Genomic DNA, 15,087 nt, shown 5'->3' with positions numbered 1-15,087 from the left:
CCGTGACCTGTGGCTCCCTTTGCAACACCTGGGGAGCATTTACTGCCTATAAACGGGCTCTGAGCAAAATGCAGCCCTCTTCAGGAGGCTGCCTGTGGTAGTCTGGAGAAAACGACAGCTGGGGGAGCAGTGTGCATGCACGGAGTAGGAATTGTGGCTGAGGCCCTTTTTCTTCTGCAGTGGGGTGACTGAGGGGAGCAGAGGAGACCTGATTCGGTGCTTAACTTAAATGACAACAGTTATTTGTAGGCTGGAGATAAGCCAGGACTTTCCTTTTCATGGGTGAGTGCTCCAGCTGCTGGGATGCAGGATGATGTGGTGGTGACTGCTTTGTGCTGAGCCCAGCTCAGCAGAACCTGCCAGAGATGCTTGCAGGGCAGGAAAGCAGAGGCAGCTTTTTCTGTGGCTGGGAGCAGCCACCCAGGGATTTAGCAGAAGAGCACTCGACCAGCTGTGTGCCTGCAGGTGCCTGAGCAACACGTCTGGAGAAAGCTGTTGTGTGTAAACACTCGTCAGCGATGGAGCAAAGGTTTTAGGGCTGTACCTTGTGAGAAAGCATCCACTCTGATGCATACATCCAGCTGCCCTGGTCTTCTAGTTTCTCTGGTCCTGTGGAAATTCTCTGTTCTCCTTTATGAAGTAGTAGACTCCCCTCATGTTAAAATGATTTTCAGAGTCCAGACACTCCCTTTGGACTGGGTAATACCTACAGTTTGCTTCTGTTCTAGTAGGACTAGGTTAAGATTGGCTTGTTCTCTGCTCTACACTTCTCGTGCAGTAGGGAAATGATTAGAGACATTTTTATGATACAAATTTTGCTTAGGGGCTTATGGGAATAATAATCATAAACTGCTTGGCAGCATCCTACATCTTTGGCGGTGCTTCTTGTGTTCCCAAAGGGCTGAGGATTCTCTGTAAAATTCGGCTTCACTTTTGTGTGTGTAGGAGAGGGAAGTAGCTAGACTGAGCTAGTGCTTAACGTTGTAGTTACATAAAGAACTTAAACTTTATTCAGTTATTCAGTGACAAAAGAGGAGAACAAAGCAGTAAAAACACTACCTCGTTCATTAGGACTTCTCATTTAAAGAACACTGACCTCTTTTCATGGATATGTCCACAGAAGCCTTCTATTGGATTGATCTGTTTTTCCATTTTTTTCCCCATGAAAAGCCAACACAGTCCCTCAATCTTTTTACAGATAAATTCTGAGATTTCTATTTTTGAGTGCTTTATCCAAAAGAACTTCGTGCCAGTTCAGCTTTACTGCCTAGAGCTACGAATTCCCAGAATGCCAGAGGGGCCACTGCTCCCTCTGAGTAGCATTCAAACCTATTCCTGTTGAAAATACAGCACATGTAACTGGAAGAACAGAAGATGTTAGAGCAGTAGGAGAGGCTTAGAGCCTGGTTCCTCCCAAATTTAAAGTCCTGTGTAATCGTGGGGTAACACAAGTGCTAGTAACAAAAACTACGGTCTACTTCAGCATGTACCAAGCAGATGCTGCCCTCCCATCCTGTGCTGATCTACTCCTCCAGCCATTTGTACCTGGATAGGCACAATTTGTGCTGGAAGCATTTGGCCTTGCTCTGTTCTGCTCCATTCAGTTACAGTTTGCTGTCATCCCACATTTAGGAGTGGACGTGCTGCACTAATTTAATCATGGTCCGATCGGTTTTCATGCCTCCATTTTAAGACGTCTAGCTGTACTTCTTCACTTTTAACTGGAATATTTTTTTCTTCTCTTTTTAGGATCTTTTGTCCTTCTCTCTTAGAGATGGTAAGTTTATTCAGCTTTTGTTCTTTATAAGAATAATATCGGTGAGTTCATATCTGATACTTTACAATGCTCAAAAAGCTCAGGGTACCAGCCCGTCCTGCTTTATCCTAGCTTCATTTCTAGCAAAAGGGGTATACTCTCACCTATGACCACTGCAGGAAAGGCAGTTATTGTAACAGGAATGATTAATAATACCCGTTAAAAATTGAACAATCATTCACCTCCTTAGCCTCACATATCGTGTATTGGCATGCAATTGTATGTGTTGATTAAAAAAAAAAAAAGTTTTGAAATTAAATACCTGGGTGGGAGACTTTATTCTTCAGCCCTTCTAGGGGCCTCTCCTTCCTTGAGGAGGGCAGTGAAGCCCTCCTCAATTGAAAATGAAACTGAAAATGAAAATTTCAGCCCCACAAATCTTCTGTGTGCCACTTGTTGTCTAAAAGGAAAAAAAATATATTCAGGCAATAAATTCTAGTGTGTTTAATGTGAAGCCTATTCTGAGTAAATGTGACTTTATGTGTATACTGTACCACACACGCAACAAAATTCTGGTTTACAATCTGTAACATTGATTCGTCTGATAAAAATCATGAAATAAAGACTGCCGTCTGAACAAAATCTTCATTTTGAAAAGAAGCCTGTTTATTATCACAACCTGCATTTTTTAAAATCCCTGTGCTGTAGCCTGTTCATACAGGAAAGCACTCGCTGGTTGTTGATGAGCCTGTTTCAGTTGAGAACAAAGTACTGCTTTTGTTCTTGTTTTATTTTTAATGGAAAATTGACACGTCAGTTATTGCAAAATTGCTTATTTTGCTAAGCTGGAACTTAAAACAAATAGATTTTCAAGCCTTACTGAATTACTGCCAGGCTGGCTGAGTAGAAAGCAAAGTTGTGCATTAGCAGGCAGGGAGCAGGAAGGCTGCTTCTTAAGACACCTGCTCAGACTTGCATGATGTGGCACGTCAGGGATGAGGTGAAGATAAATCCTAGCCTTAGTTCTAGACTCAGCACAAATTTTAAAAGTGGCCTGATTAAAGCCTCCTGAAGTATTTTGGTATCTTGGTAATGATGGTAATAAATAAACAACCTTAACAAATTGCTGAAGGCTGTATTTGATCTATGTGCAGCAGATATCAGAACTCTTCTTTGTAGTTCTGTCCTACAGGTATCTTAACCCAACCCCAGAAACACTGTTGTGTTTTCCATCCTGGAATGCACCAAGAACCCTTTACAGAAGCCCGCTCTCAGCAAGCAGCAGATGCTACCGAGAGAAACACATTAAAAACTAAAGAGTTGGCACGCAACATTTTAAAATCTATTAAATTTAAACTATTGTTTGTGGTTTTTTTTTTTGTTTTTGTTTTTTTTTTTTTTTTAAGTACATGTAATTATAAGCCTGGGAGTAATCATATCAGATGTTGTTTTAGTGCAATGTCCACTCCTGCATCTCATGCGGTGAGGAATAAATGCAAACAATCATCAGTGCTACACGGGACTGAAGTCACCCCATGCTTCTAGGTGGTTCAAAACTCCAGAGTCCCTCTTGTTGCCAACAAGATCGATTGAGCATAAAGCTTTATGAAGGTGTAGTTGTAGAATAGGACATATCTTGCACCAGTGCGTACCTGAGATGTTCTGTGCCACGTTGCCTGTGTGTGACGTGTTTGATATCACCAGTCAGGACTGGTCTTGCTGCAACATTTCGATGTCAAGAAGAGAAATCCGGTCTCTCCAAAGCCCAAAGGCCTCTGTTGGAGAAGAAGACCAAAAGATTTGAGACCTGCCTTGTTGGCAATTACCTGAGTCCTGGTTTCAGCTGGGATAGAGTTAATTTTCTTCTTAGGAGCTGGTATGTAGGTTTTGGATGTAGGATGAGAATAACGTGGATAGCACACAGATGGCTTTCAGCACCTTGTGCTGCCCTGCCAGCAAGGAGGCTGGGGGTGCACCAGGAGCTGGGAGGGGACGGCCAGGACAGCTGACCCAAACTGGCCAAATGTCCCCCACCATGCGGTGTCACGCAGAGCAATAAATGGGGGGAGTTGGCTGGTGGGGGGGAGAGGCTGCTGCTCGGGGTCTGGCTGGGTATCAGTCAGCAGGTGGTGAACAGTTGCATTGTGCATCGCTTATTTTGTATATATTTTTTTTATCATTATTACTATTATTTTCCCCTTCTTTTCCTGTTCTATTAAGCTGTCTTTATCTCAACCCACAAGTTTTACCTTTTTTCCCATTCTTTCCTCGATCCCACTTGGGGGCAGTGAGCGAATGCCTGTGTGGTGCTGAGCCGCCTGCTGAGTTAAACCACAGCCACCAGGGACAGCGACTGCTGAAAGGATGAGGTTTGCAGGGGGGAGGATTTTCCACCTAGAGCTCTCTTCTCTAGAGAATAATAGTTTTAAACACATGAAAGAGAAAGAGGGCCCGAGGGTCGGAGCTGTGCTTGCGTGGGATACGGTTCTCTAGCACAGCTGGGTGTACCACTTGCTATTTAATCTGGTGTGATGAAGACTGATTTAATTTCCTGGGCTTGCCTGTGTTTAAGGGTACTATGATGCTCGAGCAAGAGTGTTGATCTGCCGCATTATCTGGCTGCTGAGGATTCCCTTGGAGGAGCTGGAGGCCCTGGAGGAATCACTGCTTGAGAGCCTGAAGGAACAAAAAGAGGAAGAGTCAGAGTAAGAACAATTCAGTTGGCTATGGGATGAAAAAACACTGCTGCTGCTTGAAAGTCTAGAATCAATGATTGTGCCTAAGTTCAGTCTCTGATCATGCTCCCCTTGGTTCTTAACTTAATCATTTATGGCTTGATAAGAGCTGCAGAGCCCTCACAGCACTTCGACTGCACCGAGGACCATGAAAGCTCAGCACTCTTAAAATCAGAGTTGTGACCCAACCTTGCGAGCTGATTAGAGCTCCTCTGCACCAAACTGCCTCACATCCTTGTTTCAGTTTTGTCTTCTAGACCATAGATTATGCTTAAATGCATCATAATGAGCTTGTATTTCTTATCTCTTGGCCCAGTATTCCTTAGATAGAACCAAACAGATTTACAGGTGGATTGGACCATCTTGAAGGAACCATAAAGCTGAAAGGCAAACAGGCTGCATGCTTGGTGACCAGCACAGAATTTGGATTTTTTTTTCTTTACTCTGCTTAATAGAAGGGAACTGGTCAATGTCAACAAATGAAGGGTCTGAGCCCTAAAGCCAGGCTGTCTCTCATTGTTCAGTTTCAGCCTAACTCACATCTCTGCAGTAATGCTTCATGCAGAATCAAGTTTGTATAAAATTTCAGGGTTCGATCCTCAGCTGCTGATTTTCTATGGATCTGGCCTTTTCCGTGCCTATTTAAGAGACAGCTAACTCCTATTGGAGATAGACCTCTGAGGGCAACCATCTGCCATCTTTAGATACCTGTGGGCCATTGAATACCTGACTCCTAATTCTATGTAATTGATGTAAGATTAAGCCTATTAATTGCAAGTTCTTACACGGAAAACAGCCCCAAAGTTGGCATTATACTCAGAGTAATGTTTTTACTTTGCCTGCGAGGCATGAACTGTGTGAAGGTTTAGCCATATAAAAAACAGTAAAGATGTCTGCAGTGGACTTTCAAGTAACCGTTGAATATTTGTGTTTGTCAGCAAACACGTTATGAGATTAACTTTAATCGATGTCTCTGACGCAGTACATGTTCAGACATTCCCATGGCGTTCAGCATGTGACAGGTACCTTTCCATTATGGCTTTATTTAAATAAAGCTTAACTTTATAGCGCACTGTAAAAAGGGAAAGTCAAAATAATCTCAAAGATCACGTACTGCTAGACAGAGCACCATTTGTAGTGCAGGAGCAAGGGTTGGTGCTAATGGGCACTGTTTTGCCATGGGTTGTGAAAATAAACTCCATCCGTGGCATGCAGCGTGGGACAACACGCATCTGAGGGTGGGGCGGTGTTTGCTAAAATGCTCTAGGACCTAATTCTCTGTTGTCTGGACTGTGGCTCCTGAAATGGACTGCAGTGCAGCCCCAAAAGATAGCAGTTTGTCTGATAGTGGCAGGAGTGACTGCAAAGCTGCACTGCGTACTTAGGAGTGTGGTTTTTAAATGCTGTAGCTATCTCAGTGGTTTTTGTGCATACCTGGTGTGGCAAAAGTCGTAGATTTCAACCTTGCTCTTTGTTTAGAGGCCCACCTCACAGCCATGGAAATAACTGTTAGATAAAAGCAGGAAAATAAAACCTTCACAATGAGAGCAGCCCAAGACCGCAGTGCAAACACATTCATTATTGCAGTACCAAAACTAGCACAGGGCTGAGATTTGTAGGGCAGGGATGACCCTTTGTTTGTTTTAGAGTTAGGGCACAACAGGGAAAGGAAAGGGAACATAATCTCATCGGTGCTTTGACCTCACAGATTTGGGGCAGAGGGTTATATAATGACTCTGCTTAGTATCCTTCCAGCTCTGACCATCCACTGCAAGAGGTTTTGGAAAAGCAGCAACTACCAACCAGGTTTTTGGCACCTTCTGCTTAGGCGTTTTTTTATTGATACTTGTAACAGAAGCTTTTGCTCTCGCCTTTGCTACTGTGGACAGGTTGGCTTGTGGCCCAGCAGGTGCAAAGTTACATGTTGAGTATGGTCGCCTCTAGGACAATGCTCCAAACTCTTAAATCCATCTTACTGGTGCCAAACAGGTTCTGACTTGCAGGTATGAACCTCTCTTTTGTACACAGTTCTGTGGGAAACTGGAAAATAGGATACCAGTTGCTCGCTAACATGTATGCATGCTGCTTGTCATCATTGGAAAATGATCTGGGATCCCACCTATACCATTTCTCTAAATGTGGTTTGTGGTTCAGTCAAGAAGCTGCAAATCCAAGCTCACTGAGGGTAGAGGAGTATCAGAAGGGGCAGTGCATGGCCATAGTGGAGAAAAGGAGCCTGGTAATGGAGTGACAACTGTAATGCAGAAGCTATTAGGAAAGTGACTGTCACAAGCAGTTGGCAGCAGTTATGTACAGAAAGCAATGCCAGCTAAAAGCTCTATGTAGGCTGGCTTACTGTCTTCAGACAGGACATACAGCAAGCTGGCTTTCTATGAGCATAATCCAAATTGTTCCAAGTTGCAGCTAAATGCAGGTTAGCCATGTTTCAGCTCTCTTGATCTTACTGTTTGCAGCCCAAGGCTACCCATTGACTACAAAAGCTGATGAATGACTGTGTAATGGAGACTGCTGGATATTGCCTACTTAGATGTCAGCAGCAGCTGTCTGAAGAACTCCAGAAGCATTTTTTTCCAAAGCCAGGTGTTCAGATTGGTGACTGCATGCACAGATGAGTGCGTATCCAAATCCTGGCTTGACCCTGGAGTCACAGAAGTGCACTTGGTTGCACACAAATTGCAGAAGATGTAGCTGTTGCAGGCTGCACTGCTGTGCTCTGCAAACAGCTCTGTTTGCAACCACAAAATGTGTGAGTGGAGGTAACGCACGGTGTTTTCTGGGGGATCACCGTGGAGACAAACTCTCCATGCCATGCAAGGCAGTAGAAATTCTGCCATTGACGTTGGCAATGCAGGGATTTCACCCACCGTGCTTCTTTCTCCTCCTTCTGTGTTTTACAAAGCTGCGTATTGTTTGGGACTCATCTAAAATTGCCTTTATCAAACTTACAGAGCGCTTAGAGGGTTCCAGGAAGGATTAGGCAATTATATGGATAATGAAAATCCACAATTAGGTTAGGATTAAGAGAGATAATATCCAAGTTTGGAAGCAAGATAAGTTCTCATGTTTCAAGGGCCCCGATTAACCACTGCGTAGGCAGGCTGGAATGAAACTTACTCTGTAAGCAATTTATTCCAGTATCCTCTGTTTCTCACACTTTCCTCTGAAATTGAAAGTATTTTTTGTAAGAGATAAACCAAAGACAGAGGAGAGAAGGAGAATGTAGTGCCTAATAAATGATTTGTTCCTTTTAGGTTTATTTACCTGTTTCTGATAAGCCTGTTAAAGTGTACCTTAAATGCACACAGACAAATGAACTAATGACTGTGTTTAATAACTACCATATTATTATATTGTGATGTGTAATTAGAGAGCGGCTGAATATAGAGAATGCTGTTGAAAAATAATTTGCTTCTGTCTTGTTTGTTAGCACAAATTACCCCTCTTCTCTTTAGTAGTAGAAACAACTTGTCCTACTTCCACTTGGCTTTCTCGTGGTTTTAGCCTACTTTCATTTTAGTTCTTGCTCCTGAAAGGAGAAGGTGGATGCTTTTTTATGTCCTCTAATGTGCTTTTCAGGGGATTCAGGGCTGAATTCTAATTTTTTTTTTATATACTAACATTGTTCGGTTTGTTTATGAACAGTTGGAGAATCTGGCCTTTAGTCCGGATCAAACACAGCAGCTCGTAGGTCTAGCTGGCAGTGACCTTCAGCGTTCAGCAGAATGTTCCCAGGTGTATTGGAGAGCTGCACCGGTCAGAGGGAAGAATTTATTTTATCTCTGTAATAGGGTCTCTAGGACAAGTGTGGTATATAATATAAGGGGACAAAAGTCGTGGCGGATTTTATGTAGATTTCTTGATGCTCTGTTGCTCAACCCAAACCAGAAAGCTTCACAGAACTGCACCATTAGAAAAAAAAAATGTTATCGGTGCATAAGTGATTACAACAGTAATCATTTACATTTGCAGGGTTGCTTTCATTTAGGAATATCTGATCAGTGCCAAAGGTCTATATACGGTGGTGTAGGATTTACATGACACAGACGTTATTTAACCTGCTGTCCTTGCATCCAGCCCTGATCCAATGCGCTCACAGCCTCAAGGAACTGATCTGCAGGCTGTGCCCTAAAAAGTGAGAGCTGGCAGTTGTGGCAGTTACCTTCCGGCTTGATGATATCACAACTGCTGCTCAAAGTCCTGTCTGCGCTCAGGGTTTTCTTTTAATGGACATCAAGCAGCTCCCATCGTACTGTCACGCAGCTGTGTGCTGGGTGAGCTTTTGGTAGGAGCAACCTGTGACTTTAATGATAAATGAAGGAGTGAAGAACTGCCTTGTGTCTGTTCTGCAGATCACCCCGGTGATGTCCAGTCTGCATCAGTGCTACTCTGAGATAACCCAGTCTTAGCATCTCTGCTGTTTGTGCCCAAGGTAAAATCTTGCTCCTGCACACGCTGACAGAGTGCAGAGAGGATGGGGCTTGACGTGGTAAATATCAGCATGTGACTAGTTTGGTTCAGGAGGAACACACTGCTCCTGCTGGCAGTAGGGAATCCCTTGCTGGCACTGGGCAGAGCACTGCAAACTGCATGGTGCAGTGATCAGAAAGGTTAACATCTTTGTTGCAGTACTTTATGCATAATCAGACCAAATGTCTTTTTTTTTTTTTTTTTTCAGCCCTGAATTCCTAGAAATAGACTTGTGTCTGAGAGGATCTGGAGGGTGCAGGATCTGGAATTCCCCTCTCTGGTATCAACAGACCGTTCCTTTTTGTCAGGTTCTTTCCCTGAAGGCAGAAGTCTTGAGCTGAGCCTACCAGCTTTCACTTGCTTGCCTTCATTTTGGATGCGTGCCTTCAGTCTGACCAGACTTTGCAGCATCTCACAGCTAATAACTAGTTAAAATGGGCCAAATGAGCCTGGCAGGTTGTCTGCGGTCTAGAGGTGAAAGTCTTTCCAATGCAGTTTGCCAACACATCACATATGTAGGAACCAGTTCTTCTCCATCAGACACACAGAATTAACAATTAACTGCACAATGCAAAAATGGTTTTCATCTTCTAAGAGCAGCAATAGATTTTAAGACACATAGGCAGTATAAAGTTATTGAAATGTTTCTGACTTTGTTTCTTTTTTTTTTTTTTTTTACAAGCTTCACTCCTGTTAGGAAGTGTTTTCTGAGTAAGTAACATCTGTTAGCTTTACTGAGCAATTCAGTTGTTTCAATTTAAATCTGTGGCTTTATGACAATCCTCATAAATCTGAATGTGTTATCTCAGTCCACACCTGCATGGTACTTTCCTACTGTTCCCAGTAGGAAAATGACGTTGAGAAGAATATATGCAGATTTTAATGCAGCATTGTTAACTGTCAGGCTTTTTCATCAGCTTCTGTGGTTCTAATTCCTTTGCAGAACTGCAGAAGTTTCAAGAAAAAAGAAGGAAAGAAGAAGGAAGCTGAAGAGATACCTGCTGATCGGCTTGGCAACCGTCGGGGGTGGAACAGTGATCGGTGAGGCTGCTCTGGGCATTTTGGAGGCTTGCTCCTGAATTGCATGTGCAGCATAGGGGTAGGGAGGGCAGTTCGGACTTGCACGTTTAGCAACAGGAGCCAACATACCTCTTAGTCCAGGCTGTAACTTTAAAGTGTTCATTACTTTTCTTTGCCAGTCTAAAGTATGTCACTTCAGATACAAGACAAAACAAAAACCAAAAAATTCTCAAAAGCATGGAAAGTATCTTCAGCCACACAAAAATAAAACTGTAAGAATTAGCTGAAAAAGTCATTCTAGTGAAAACCCATTGGCTCTGATGGAGCACTTCTCAATGCATGGTGGAGGATCAGTGTAAAGATGCTAAAAAGGAGACTGAAAATTTCAGATGATGTTTTTCTGGGACACGCTCTAGCTCACTCGGAGCTGGCTTGTTAATGAGCATTGGTTTGTGCACAGCATGGAGTAAAATCACAAGACCGAGTTGTCAGCTGGGAAAAATACCAAACTGAGGCTGTCATCCTTAAAAGATTCTTTCCCTTTTTATGCTCCTGTGTTATACAATGATTACATCTTCAACGCCAAATTTGAGTAATATGTGACTACATCAGTGTGTCCTAAGCAAATAGGGCAATGCTTACCCTACCACACGTTCTTCCTTTGACTTTTAAATTATTTTTCATATTTACTGAAGTCAGTCCGTGCAGAGATTCAGGGCCTGGGGGTTGTCTCAGAAAGCCCCCTTTATTGGTGATGCAAAATAGGCCACCATTTACAATCTCAGTAGAATTAGCAGTACTCAGGCAGCACAGCAAAATGACTGCTTGGTTTTTGTACATGGTATTAGACTGATGATCTCACTTATTCCCTCTTCAGGCTTGACAGGGGGTCTTGCTGCCCCTCTGGTTGCTGCTGGAGCTGCTACTGTTATTGGAAGTGCAGGGGCAGCTGCTTTAGGTTCAACTGCTGGAATTGCTGTCATGGCATCCCTGTTTGGAGCCGCTGGAGCTGGCCTTACTGGTAAGAGAGTGACTGCATGTTGCTCAGCTACTGGGGCACAGGATCGTGCTCTGAAATGCAGAGCTAATGACTTCACTCTGATGAGCAAGGGAAGTGATTCAGTGTGATCTGACAACTTTGAACTGACTTTTATTTAAAGGCTGCCTAAGACACTGTGTAACCCTTGATGACCCGGCCAGGAAATAATATTTGCTATGCAGCTAAAGTGAAAGAAATGAAAGCTGCCACTATGGAGGGCAGTGGCTGTTACAGCTGATGTCTGGTCTGCAGCAAAAAAGCCTTCTGCTGGGATGCACACAGATCACATAAGCTCAGAAGGATCATGTTGGCTCCATACCAAGTAATGCATGATCTTGCTGAGGGGATTGTAAAGGAAAAGACCCTATCCAAGACCCAAGTCATTTCCTATCAACTTCTACTGTTAGCAGGGTCTGTCCTTGCTGTGCGATTTCTGAGATTTGTGTTTCTGTCTTGTTGTGCGTAGGATACAAGATGAAGAAGCGTGTGGGCGCCATAGAAGAATTTGAATTCCTCCCACTTACTGAAGGAAAGCAGCTTCACATCACCATAGCAATTACTGGGTGGCTGTGCGCTGGCAAATACGGTAAGAGCAAGATGAAGAAATTGAGAGGAGCCTGGACTGTTTCTGTTAGTAAATCTTGTCTGATTTTGTTAGGAAGGGTCTGGTTGGGGCTGATGACTTCCACCACTAGTATGAAGTGTCTTACCTACCTCAGAGACATTCTGTTTATCCTCCCAAGAATTAAAAGAAAATATTGTTTTCTTGGTATCTGCCAGCTAATGAGTTTATTGGCAAGAAAGTTGGGTTGAGTAAATCCCCTTAAGCAGAACACTAAGGAAGTGAACTTACAGACAGCCTTGAAAAGTTTGTAGTGTTTTAGTTTCCAGTATAGCTTGTCATATAAAATGTGTCAACTGTCTGCTCTGTTCAGCAACCTGACTGAACAGCTGCCAATTGATTCAGAAGCATGATAATTAACATTGGATATCATTAACGTCTGTCCTGTTGCTTGTTGGATTGCAGCTTGCTGTCAGAGTCAGATTATTTTCACTGTGCTTTTGCTTTTTCTCATTGTCTTTTTGCCAGGGGTCCAAATCCTTGGGGTTGGAAGGCTCCCAGGCACTGTTACAAACACGAGCGTACAAACTTCAGGAACATTTTGGTGTCTGTTTGCCCTTAAAAGGGGGTTACAAATGACATGCATTCTTCTTCCATAAGAAGCAATCTGCTATAATGATTAAAAAAAGCCCACAAAACTAAACTAAAATTGTCATCCATTTTCTTCCTTACAGCTGTGCCTGTTTACACACTTGCATGGCTCTTTAACACAGAGGGATTGAGGACAGGACTTTTTCAGAGCACATTGTGATTTTTGACCTCTCACTAGCTGTCTGTCTGTATGTCCATAAACCTGACAGAATCTTGTTGTGAGATCTGTCATGGGGCTCACGCATGCCACTTTGGTCAGCAGCTTCTTCAACTTGCCATGCATTGTTTGGAGAAGGAACAATTTAGGAAGGGGTCTAGTTAATTAAGGAAGGGGTCTAGTTAATTAAGGTGAACAGGGGAGAGTGTGGCTTAAAAAATGTTCTTTCAGGCAAAAATTAGACTTGCACAGTGTAAATTCTTTCTCAAATATTCAGGCACTACTTTTGATTAGCCTCTAGAGGGAAAAAAAGGTAAACCAGAGAGGCTAAGTTTGATGGCAAAATAAAAATAATTGCAGTCTAAATCTTCAAATGCAGCTTACTTCTTTTTAGACCAAGCCATTAATACAATCCTTGCCTAACTTGGAAGATGCTTGGAAGATGCTCTGTGGTAGATTTTGAAAAGATTGCACATGTTTTCCATGTCTCTGGACTCAGTCCATGCAGCCATTCAGCACTTCATCCCTTTCATGACAGACATTCCTTTGGTCTGCATGAGAAGATGGAGCTGCAGGACTTGGCCTGATGCCTGATGATAGGAGGAATGTCCTTAATACCTGACATAATTAGTAGTAGTGTCCATCTGCCTTGGCAGTCTCTGAGGTAATTGAACGGGTCACAAAATCTAAGCCTGAACGCAGTATCTCTGTCCATACTGAAGCCTTTGCCAAAGCAGCTAAAGCTGTGGGATTATTTACAAAGCCAAAATTTATTGTAAAATAGTGGAAAAATGGAGTTGAAATCTAGCAGTATTTTCAAATATGATTCCTGAGTATCACAGGGCATTCCAGTGCTCTGCAGGTTCTTTCCTCACTCTGTATTGGGTTCATCTTGCCAGGAGTCAGCCACTGTTGTGTTTTCTGTCAACATGAATTCCATCTTTGTGACTTTTCTCAGGGAGCTTCACAGCACCATGGAGCAGCCTGCTGCAGTCGAGTGAGCAGTATTGTCTGGCCTGGGAATCCAAGTACCTGATGGAGCTTGGCAGCGCCTTAGATTCCCTGCTGAATGGGTTTGTTAACATGATGGCACAAGAAGCCCTAAAATTTACTGTCTTGTCAGGTAAGAACCTAAATCATATCACATCTACTCTTGTGCAGTTTCACTATTGGTGTTTATTTAAAGTAGCTTTCCTAAACAAGGACGGTATCTGGGAAGGCATTTCCTTTGGCAGTATTGGCATCGCCCTGCAAAAATCACCAAAAAACCTTCTCTGCCACACCTATGATTTTTCCTGGATTACTCTGCCTCTGTGTCATTGACTTGGTCTTAAAATTATGGTTGGAAACACCCTTCTTTACGTGTGTCTGTGTTTATTTCTCTATATTATTACCCTGTGTTTTAGTGCTTTACATAAACCTTTCAAACATCCAAGATACATTCATGTATGGAGTTTGTTTGCCTCAATATTGGAACACCAGATTCTTTCTTATCTTCAGTCTAGCAAAACATTTCTCAGATCAGCTCTTGAGAAAGAAGAACAGAAAATAACAAAAGGTCCTAGGTTTAGCATTTAACTTCAGTGGACTGTCTTGCCTTTTACATTTCCAAAGAGCAGCCCAGATTTGTGACTGTGCGGCGCTGTTTGCTTTGTGCGTTGCAGGTATTGTCACGGCCTTGACTTGGCCAACTTCGCTCTTGACTGTTGCCAGTGTCATCGACAACCCCTGGGGAGTGTGTCTCCATCGGTCTGCTGAAGTAGGCAAACACCTAGCACATATACTGCTCAGCCGGCAGCAGGTAATCGGCTAGAAGGTATCCAGGAATAATGTCTGGAGGAGATCTGGCCCACGGGGAGGAGGTTTTCTAGTGATGCTAGTTCACTCTCAAATGTTATCTTTCCTGGGAGAAGAAAATTATTCATAAAATGAAAAAAATGATGCGTGAAGGTGACCTGCATATATCTATTTCAGTGAGGAAAAGTAGGAAGTCCCAAGTTAATCAGAGAATTCCTGCTAAGATTACATTAGCAGGAATTAGTTACATTTAACCCATAGCTTTCCTGAATGAAGGAGAGATCCAGGTCACAGTTGATAAATAGCTTGGGCATGTCACAAAGCAGCCGGGCAACTCACCTAGTGAAAAATCTGAGAACAGAAGTAAGATAGGTGGAAAGGAGAATACAGAGTGGTAAAAGCATTCACTGAGAATTCAGAGGCACAGCAAAGCAGTATAAGAGAATACTTTTTAGCATCAGATGCAGCATGAGCTGTGTTTTTGTCTAAATGATACCAGAACACACATAGAATAATCTAATAGAAGAATCCAGCTTCTCTCTACTTTTATTGATTCTCAGCTCTAACTACGCAGGCTTTCATTAGCCTTAATTCTGGAATAATTATGACAATGTCCGTGTAGTGTTCTTGCAAACAAAGTTAAGGAGGAAAATCCAGCACTGAAAGGTAGCAAACAGAATCCTTTGAAACAGAACGAGAAGACCTGGATTTTTTTTCTTTCTGACAGCTCTCTTCTCTTGGGATGAATTAAAGTGGGGGAGTAGTGGGGAAGGGATCTCAGGAGCTCGCAGTCTTTTTATCAGGCATGCAAGCAAAGATAGCACACACTGACCCATTATGGTAAACGCACTTGCACTTCCCTGCATTGCTGCAGTTGTGAAG

At 42.9% G+C, this 15,087-nt stretch overlaps 1 protein-coding gene across 3 annotated transcripts in view; it reads left to right on the top strand.

The window, feature by feature from the left end:
• TMCO4 (transmembrane and coiled-coil domains 4) overlaps positions 1-15,087 on the top strand; it is a 42,910-nt gene that overhangs the window by 6,999 nt on the left and 20,824 nt on the right. For all 3 annotated transcript variants that reach the window (XM_032201454.1, XM_032201456.1, XM_032201455.1), the window contains exons 4-10: positions 1,750-1,777; positions 4,329-4,461; positions 9,923-10,020; positions 10,877-11,020; positions 11,505-11,624; positions 13,367-13,531; positions 14,073-14,209. In XM_032201454.1, the coding sequence (XP_032057345.1) occupies positions 1,750-1,777; positions 4,329-4,461; positions 9,923-10,020; positions 10,877-11,020; positions 11,505-11,624; positions 13,367-13,531; positions 14,073-14,209 (825 nt within the window). The remainder of the gene's footprint in view (positions 1-1,749; positions 1,778-4,328; positions 4,462-9,922; positions 10,021-10,876; positions 11,021-11,504; positions 11,625-13,366; positions 13,532-14,072; positions 14,210-15,087) is intronic.

The sequence above is a fragment of the Aythya fuligula genome, chromosome 21 (genome assembly GCF_009819795.1).
Source record: "Aythya fuligula isolate bAytFul2 chromosome 21, bAytFul2.pri, whole genome shotgun sequence".
NCBI lineage: Eukaryota > Metazoa > Chordata > Aves > Anseriformes > Anatidae > Aythya > Aythya fuligula.
The sequence above is the reverse complement of the archived record's forward strand: the minus strand, read 5'-3'. Positions and strand labels throughout refer to the sequence as shown.